General features: G+C 40.0%; 4 protein-coding genes across 4 annotated transcripts; 1 reads left to right on the top strand and 3 right to left on the bottom strand.

The window, feature by feature from the left end:
• On the bottom strand, positions 1-876 carry NEHOM01_2394 (uncharacterized protein; the record flags this gene model as incomplete). The annotated part of the gene is made up of 1 exon (XM_051491270.1): positions 1-876. A coding segment is annotated over one exon (876 nt), but the record flags the coding sequence as incomplete, so codon positions are not given.
• A 650-nt stretch (positions 877-1,526) lies between these two features.
• NEHOM01_2393 (uncharacterized protein) lies at positions 1,527-2,297 on the bottom strand (the record flags this gene model as incomplete). The annotated part of the gene is made up of 1 exon (XM_051491269.1): positions 1,527-2,297. One exon carries the CDS (start codon positions 2,295-2,297, stop codon positions 1,527-1,529), a length of 771 nt encoding a protein of 256 aa, XP_051347229.1.
• Positions 2,298-2,918: 621 nt separating this feature from the next.
• Positions 2,919-6,134, top strand: NEHOM01_2392 (uncharacterized protein; the record flags this gene model as incomplete). Its single annotated transcript, XM_051491268.1, has 1 exon — positions 2,919-6,134. The coding sequence occupies one exon, from the start codon at positions 2,919-2,921 to the stop codon at positions 6,132-6,134; it is 3,216 nt and encodes a 1,071-aa protein (XP_051347228.1).
• Positions 6,135-7,089: 955 nt separating this feature from the next.
• Positions 7,090-8,412, bottom strand: NEHOM01_2391 (uncharacterized protein; the record flags this gene model as incomplete). The annotated part of the gene is made up of 1 exon (XM_051491267.1): positions 7,090-8,412. One exon carries the CDS (start codon positions 8,410-8,412, stop codon positions 7,090-7,092), a length of 1,323 nt encoding a protein of 440 aa, XP_051347227.1.
• Between the last annotated feature and the right edge of the window lie 911 nt (positions 8,413-9,323).

The following is a 9,323-nucleotide window of genomic DNA, read 5'->3' as shown; positions in this document are numbered from 1 at the left end:
GGGTTTCTTATCTCTGTCTAATTCCTGTATTTTTGTACTTAGAGTGTCTATAACTGCGCCTACACTAGCTACTAGTCCACACACATCTTTAGATGTTCTGTTTCCTACATTTTCTTCCAATTCTTTGGCTAGTTCGAGTATTGTTGTATGGTCTTCCTTTTCCAGGAATTGGTTTAGTTCTGCTTCTTCTTCCTCGGCTTCGTTGTATCGCTCGTATAATGCATTGGAATCATAGTGTTTGGCTAACTCAATGACCTTGATTTCAATCTTGGCTATTTTTTCTTCTATCTCTATCTCTGTTGCTGTTCGTCTGAGTTTGTTTGTCTGCAGTTGTGTTTCTAGAGTGCTACGATCAAACTTAATATCGTTCAATTCTCTCACTTGAGCTATTACATCCTCTATTTTACCAGACCTTATGACACGTATATATTTACCATCAAGACAGCCATTTATGTAGCCTAATAGCTTCCGGGCTATTATCGCGGCACTTTTCTGTATTAGCACTTCTCTAACCACTAGAGATGGCGAGCGATCTATTATACGTTCGTACTCCTTTATAACTGGGTCGAAATAATCGTGGCTAGATTGGTTTAAGTTCTGGCTCATACGCCCTTCTACTTCTACCAATTGATCAAGGTATTGGCGTATGCTTTGGATCTTGCTTGCGAATATTCGCTTCTCTTGGATTATATGCAAGTTAAGCAAAGGTACAATCATATCTACTATTCTATTAGCTTGTTGTATCGCGTGAGCCTCCTCATACACATAATCATCTTCAGAATCACTACTTGCACTACACCAAACACAACACAATACAATAACCAAGCAAACCACTCGATAAACCTGCAAAGAGTATTCATTTAACCTTCTGTTCATTTTACAATTTGCTATCTCACATTTTATTTATAAGCCACAACCGATCAATATCAAAAGTATTCCAGTCGTCCTTTGTAAATTCAGTTTATTGTAAGTACAAACTCCAATACAAACCTCGCCAATCTCCACTTTAAAGTGAGTTATTCACAATGGCATAGTTCTGTAATGTTTATCAGTCTGACCCCAATTGCAGCAAGTGCGAGTAAAAGCTCGAATTAGAAATCACAAGCTCAGATTAGTATTTATATTATGAGTTTGCGAACGATCCCAAGACGACGTACAATAAAGAGAACTTAAGTTATACTAACTCAATACCAATCCGCCCATGTCAAAATCGATCTTTAGTTGAGTATGTTTGATTGAAAGGTATTATTCCTTCTCCGGGACACGACACATCGATTTGTGTTTATCCCGTGTGAAACACACTTCATTACGGGTGGCATAGGGTGAGCACCAAAGGCCTGTGATTGCTACTCAAAAGCGGGTGTAGATGCTTTAAAGGACATACTAGCCTCCACATAACTCATTATTCATCACGACCAACCCAATACTAACCCAAATACCAACCAAATCCTATCTCGCTTCTATAAAACTATCAAAGTTAAGCTTTTATTAGCTAGCCATTAAATGGTTCGTCATCACCGAACAATTCACCTGGACCGCATTGAGACATCAAGGGCATTAGATAACTCAAGCGACGGCCTAATTACTGGGAGGCAGTGTTTTCTTTCGATCTCCTCAAATACCGGCACCCACGTATCGAGATCTTCTTCTATCCAAACCCGAATAGAAGCATTTACAATCTCTATATTAGCTCGAGCTGTTCTAGTTTCCCACATTGTATGATCACACCATCGTATATTGATTTTCAAAGGTTGCGTGACTTGCAGTAAATCTAAGAATGCTTGGACTGCCTTACTTTCTTTGTTGGTTGCTGTTCCCAAAAACTCCAAATGACCTACTTCTTTTGTTATCATTGCCTCCCTCTGATTTGTAGATTCTTGCTTATTTACTGTCTTCAACTGATCGATTCGAGTTTGAGTAGCTATGTCAAAAGTCAAAGTAAGATCGCATGTATTTTTAGTGTCTTCAGTGTTCTCTGAGTTAAAGATAAGCTCCCAGTTTGTGTAGCCCAATGAGGCTGGTCTGCACTCGAGTTTTGTCAAGGTGTAATTAGCTCTGCCCTCAGATTCGTTAATTATCCCAAACGCTTTTAAAATAGCGACTAGTCTGGAGCTGTTTCGGCTCGACTCATCATCGGATGATCTACTATCTGTGCTTGCAGAACTACATAAATGCAGATTGTCTACTTCTTGCTGAATGGCATCTGTATTGTCATCTACACCAGCCAATTCCATGATAAACATAGCCATAACCCAACCTAACTGCAACCATATGCAGTTTAGTTTCACGTTCAACATTTCTTTTTCTATCTCTAAACAGTACTAAATTTCACAAGCAACCATCAAAATGACAATACTAAGTCAATGCAGGTGTCTTGCTTTTATATCCATTTAGCGGCGTGTTTTAGATTAATAGTGTGTATCCCTTTCTATACTTAGTTCTAGCTTAGTAGAGTGGTATGGACTAAGTTAAGTTAGTGGTGAGTGTGTGTCGAATTGGTGGTGAAAAGACGGCCTTCTTGATCCAGCTGTGGTGTCGTTACATAACCACTACTCCGTCCTCACACCAAATCGTCTGTTCATTGACTGATCGCGCACGTAATGGGTTATTATTGGGTTGGTAGAGAATTTGAATCATATTCAAAATTTAACCCAATCTAACCCAGTAGTAGCCGAATTATTAAAATTTGAGTATGACGTCATATCATCGTCTCCAATAAATATCTAAGTTCTTTGCCCTGCTAATTAATGCGTTTAAAAGTAGAGATATCTCGAGATTCTCATTAAGATGTGTGGGGGTGGCTCAGACACGACATAACCCAATAATAGCTTTGCTTCTCAAACCCATCATAGATCAACATTTCATTTTTAAAATAACCACGTGGTATCTGGCTATCTCTAATTTTCTTTACAAGCCAAATGAAACTATCTCTACTTATGAAAACACTCTCATATCTATACGTTCAGAATAATTCAATCCACTCTTTCAAATGCCCAAGCACTCACCAACACGCTTCTAGAATGGCTATCCCGACCACAAACAAATCCGCTACTAACCCAACAAGACGTTGCACTCACTGGGCTCTGACCACCATGCTAGTGCTTTTGAATTGCGTGCACGTGGCTAGTCGCACTGGCTTGGAAGATCCGCCGAAATTGCCCACCGCAAATGAGATACATAAGGTTCTAGTATCTATTGGGTTTACTAATGACTTTGGTCCCCAAGATCTAAAGGTCGAAGCCTACACCCCCCACCAGCCATTAGAGTCCGCTCCAGATACTAATACCAACCCAATATCGGCTCAGCTTGATTCCACACAAAATAAGACACCCAGTTATGTAATACATACTTCGTTACGGCGAATTACATTTCATCTACCAACCTATCCCGATGCCACTAGAGCCCAGGCGGCTTTGGAGGAATTAAGAAAGATTGCTGTGCTTAAGACTTGCTATGCCACAGTTGAGTTTTCCGGCTACAACCCAATACTAACCCAATACAACATGCTGATTTTGTGCCGAGTTGTTAATATGCTTAGTTGTGAGCGGATATGTTTTTGGTTTGCTGGTTGCCAAATGCTAGATGGCTATACTGATGGTTTAAATGTGAATGAATGCCAAGCCGAGGCGCAAAAGACAGTTGAACATGCTGGTCGTCCAGAAATTCACCTGACTATTGTGCCAAGTTGGCAGGCCTTGCCGTTTGAGAAGTTTATGCTTATCAATCTTGTTGTTCTGCGTCCTATCTTAACTCTCAAATTGAATTATAGCCACATCGCAAAGTTCTCTACTTATCTTGAAAGCATTCCTTTTCAAGATAGATATACTCTCAAAATCAACTGGACCCCTGGACCGAAAGGATGTTTTGACTTGGAAGCTCTGCGATTCTCGCATCACAATTGTAAGATGATTGAAATTAAGATTCAAAAACCGAGTAAGTTAGATCAACTTACTTTGAAAAATCTACCTGATAAAGACCCACCAATAGCTCTAATGGCAGATTGGAGCGATATCCGACGCATTGCAATGGTTAACGACTCCCCAACCAAGGTTCATACCATTATAACTAATTGGGATGGCCCATACACGATCCAGGAAATGAAAACTGCCTATACATTGCCAAAAAGACCTAAGGCCGGCCTCATTGCTACTAAAATGATTATCAACGCGGGAAGGGGATCTCCATGCGCTCCGCACACTGACTGCCAAGTCATCTATATAAAGACCTTGCGGAAGCATGGCATTTCCGTTGAATGTCTTGAGCTCAATTATGCGAATGGGCGACAAGACTTTCATAGCGCTCTAAATTGGCTCAGCAGGATTAATACCAGCTCTGAAGAATTAATCGGTTGGAATGACAGGTTGCCTGAATGCCGTGGCCATGCACTCAGCAACCCGTTGTGGTGGCATGTGGCCCCACTCAACATTCAGCTTGACAAGATATCTAATTGGTGGACGGATTATTCATATAGCTGCCAGCACATACGCTATACAACCATTAACATTTGTGGTGCTAAGAAGCCAGCCGCCAACCAGCTTAGCTTATGTATCGAAGCTCTAGATTGGTTTAAAAACATCACTGCCCATGAACTTTGTATCTCAAATGTGCGTACGGATGAAGCCTGCTCGGAGCTGGAAGAATTAGAGACTCTGCTCAATAGATACCCCAAATATCATATCAACCTCAATAAGTTGGTGCTAGATAAGGTTGATCTGCGTCTTGTTTATCGAATGCTATATCAATGTTTGTTTGCTTGCCAGACAGAGATACATATCATAAATCACAACCTCCCTAATCTTGCTGTTGCGAAAGTCCTTGCTCATAACGAGACTCGTAATATCACTAAACTCGTGATTGTTGGTCTTAACAACTTAATTGAGGCTAGTCCGGATAGCCAGGAAAATACGACTGAAGGGTTCTCACTGTTTAACTATGTAAAGGACTATGAAGGAATGAAAACCCCTCAAGAACTTGGCTTACATAAATTGTTCTTGCAGCAAGGCTACCTTGACCCACATATTCCCACTTTGCAGGATATCAAGGCCTTTGGTGTTCAAGTTATGCCCAATCTAGCTGAGCAATACAACGCAATGGTTCAATTCGGTCAACCTTCTTTGATACATGATAAAGAGCTTACTTACTACAGCAATACCCTTGAGGCCTTAGAGACCAGCTTTACCGATCATCCTATTGCTACCAGAGACCAGGACAATTCCGTTAAGAAGCTGTTCTTGTGCATCAGTGACAAACCATTCTTAACTAATGCTGATGTGATTAGTATTATCCGTTGGGTGGCCTGCCGATTTAAGAAGCTAGTTGTTTTATGGCTGGCAAACCTTAAGTTGACAGACAATGAGAGGGAGACCATAACTTCGTGTGAGTATATGATCATTGGCCTACCTTTACTCAAATCCATCCATTTAGAAGACCCCACCGCCGACACTGGCTCAATTAATCTACTATTTCGGCCCTATGATAATAATATACTGCCAATAAGCCCTGATTCAGAAGCTAGCTTCACCGCATTATCATACAAACTTCTATCGCTTCTTTACGCCTACTGCAACAACATTCAGGATCTCATACCCAACTACAATGAAATCAACATGGCATCTCTTAAAATGATCATAGAAAAGCTTCATTATTATAAAACAAACGGCTGGCTTCTGGACTGCCCGATCTGTTTCAGCGAACTGTGTGCCCAGCCAATGCTAATAAGGCAAGATATGGGCCCCGCTTCATATTGCAACGGCAATGCTATTGCGGCGTGTTTTCTCAAGTGTGGGCATCCGATCTGCATTGAGTGTGCAAGTACAATGGAAAGCGATCAAGCGGAAACAGCCCAAGACAAACGTTGTTCTTGTTGCAATCGGACAGGCATCTTTGAAGCCTTTAAACAGCTAATGTGTACTTCATCCTCGACATGTAACTTTCTTAATGATCAAACCAACGGCTTTACTGCTAATCCCGACGATCCTAGTCCCACACCATGGACTGATGGCAACTACTACTTCTACAAACCCTACGAAACGATGAGTACTCTAACTCAAAACCTTTCTAATGAAATCAATACCAACCCCGCCCATTTAACTCAAATTGTCGACCCCAATACTAATCCCAGACTAACCCAATAAACAACCCAATTGATCTTTAACTCTATTTATTGCCGATGACTCAATGACTCAATGGTGTTTAAACCATCTAAATATATCCAACTCAAACCCAATTTACTAATTCAGTGGGTTGGTTTAACCATAGAGTTTATTGATAGAAATACAGTAAGTATATCTCTTTGTTTACCTGTCTAACTTTTCCTTTGTTTTTCCAACCTATCTAACTCAACTCAACTTATCTTAACTCAACACAATGTCATATTCTAAAACTAAAACAGAACCCTTCTCATTTCAAAACTACTCACTTGGAATTGTAATTTTGATATTGCTTTTATTCTCTATTTGAATCTAAGAAGGTAAAACAACTGAATACTATTTTAGACTTTATGATCCAATCTAGATACAATCCCCTAAATAAGTTTCTTTGTTCACTATGGTCAAAAGATCGTGCTTGGATATGAATCAACGTGTGACCATCAGTCATACAACAAGAATAGCTGCTACTGTAGCATTCAATATGCGATATTCTTTGCTAGTAAAGAATATGGGCCCTTGAATTATATCAGTTGCCTTGCAGTATGTTTCACAGGAGATAAACACGAGCCAACATATCTTTATTCTTCATCAGCAGTGCTAAGAGTAAGAGTTAATCAAAATGGGTTGGAGATCGGTAGAGTACAATTCCAAACTATAAATACAGAATGCAATCAGTTTAAGAAGAAGACACCAACTTGATGTTATAACAGGGAAGATTGGGTTAGGTGTTATACGTCATAGCCCATTGATACTTTATTCATAAATCTCAACACTGACCTAATACTAGCCGGTCTGATTATGTCTTGGTAGACACTATTATTGATCGAAGACAGCGGGTGGCCACCCTAGGATACGAACGTTAGTGTTGATTTGAGATGCACAAGCTAAATCATGAATTAGTAGTTGGGTTTAGTATTGGGTTAGTAAAGAGAGTAAGCCATCAAGAAGACAGTCCGAATAGATGAGTGAGGCGGGCCCATATCAGGCTGCCTATAGCTACGTGGAACATGGGAGAATTGGGCGGCAGGTTAGTATTGGACGAGGAGGCCGGTAATGACTTAGTGGCTAGATATTCTACACACTTGTGAATAGAGCTGGATGACGTGCTTTTTGCTAATTCTGGCGCAAGCTTCTCTTGCAATTGCTTGGCCCTACTCAGTGTGAACAAAAGATGAATTGATACCATTTTCATATCATCAGCCCATTGCTTAATTTGATCGAGGGAAAATTCAAAGGATCTATACTGGGCAGACAGATCATTAAGGAGCTCATTCAGCCGATGTCTAAGGTCAGTTGTTTGAAAATTGTTGTAATACCACCACCCTAAGTGACGAACACGCGACAACTGTTTATATATCGTTTTGGCTGCTTCATCCGCTGGCACGTTTCTTATGAGATCAACCACGTTTAGTTTCAAGATAGCATCTATTTCGTTCTTATGTTCACTGCTGATTGTGCCATTGACATAACGGCCCCAACGTTCCTTGGAAATGTTTAAAAAGCTAGAGGCCATTAGCTGTATCCTTAGTACATCGTACAAGAAGTATCTAAGCTGGTGCTCTAAACAATCGTTTGTTCCGTATGTCGATTCATCTTTGATCGCCGTCTTCCAAGCTTCAACCGCATTTTTGATCTCATCCTCAGTAATGTTTAACGCCTCGAACGGATTAGAATAAGCCAACCACTTCGAGTAATCCTTAAGAATAACCTTTTTAAGTAGTTTGTACTTAGCATCAGCTGTCTCATAACTCCTGTGTCTAAACAAAGAGACGATATCCGCCCCCGTAGTGCTTTTAGTTACGGCTTTTAGTTGTTCATGATACTCATAAGCCATGTCATAGCGCTTCTGAAACTTCGCTATAGTCATAGCTAATGCATATGATAGAGAATCCTTTTCAATATCGAAAGGGCACTCCTTACTCCTCGGTTGCTTAATTATGTAGCAAACAGATAACATTTGAAGAAGTGTGTTTGCTTCCGACTCACATAGCAGTCCGGATGCCAGTAAATCATCCCAATGCGTTAGATGCTGTTTGGGTATATCGTCATCATTAAGTATATCATTGTTCTTATAGTCCATTCTTATGCAGTCGGGATTGGCACTATATCTAAGGCGATCTTGAAAAAGCCTGAAACCGTCTCTAGTGTAAGCACATCCGTCCCGCCGTTCTGGCGCGGTTACATTATCTGCACTAGTCATGTCACTACCCCAGCCCAGCAACCAAGCCAGCCCAACTCCTAATACTTCAAAGGATAATTTCATACCTTTCTCTTCTTCCCTAAATATATACCTTCTACTTCGATCAAAATTGATCTATGACCCATGTCCTAACATCATACTAACCCAATACTAACACGTAATTTCAATAGAATCTGAATTCCTTAACTAATTTATTTTGCATATATTATCTACATTTGATATGACGTCATGCTCTTAATAACTGTGGCACGCCGAGTATGAAGCTCGCCCAGTTTGAAATACAAAAGCCCTCAGCATGTGAGACTTGGAGATTATCTTTATTGAGCCAAAGTACCAAATGAGTCTCTTTTCTGTCTCTAGGACCAGGAATACAACCTTTCATCCCTAAGGGTAGATTTAGAAGCGGATGGTGCTATAGTTTATTCTACTATATTTGCTCGAGAGTTTTAGATAAGCTTTTATAGATTAGATGGTGTTAGTGTTTGGTTGGGTTGGATATGGCTCATTGGCCAATGCCTACTCTATTAAAGACCTTCCTTGAGACGAGTATCGATGCGATTTGTTAAATAAATGTGGTTGTGTGTGAGGATGACGTCATATTGAATTGTAGGGTAGATATGTAAAACTAAATTAGTCAAAGCAGATTGACTCTATTAAAGTTGCAAGGCGTAGTTAGCTGGCAAAACATCAGGTAGATCTTATGGGAGCTAAGTAGTGGTCGTATTGGTTTGGTATTGGTTTGGTATTGAATAGACATACTTAGAAAGTAAGTCTTTTTGATATTCTAGTAATTTAGAGAATTTGCTTGGCTAAGACTAGAATATTTTTGATATTGATATACTATAGTCTATAAATAAAAACATAAGATAGCAAATTGCAAAATGAACAGAAGGTTAAATGGATACTCTTTGAATGTTTATCAAGTAGTTTGCTTGGTTGTTGGATTGTGTTGTGTCTGGTGTAGTTCTGATGAG

The sequence above is a fragment of the Nematocida homosporus genome (assembly GCF_024244095.1).
Source record: "Nematocida homosporus strain JUm1504 chromosome Unknown 4544, whole genome shotgun sequence".
Taxonomy (NCBI): domain Eukaryota; kingdom Fungi; phylum Microsporidia; genus Nematocida; species Nematocida homosporus.
This window is presented reverse-complemented; position numbering and strand designations above follow the sequence as displayed.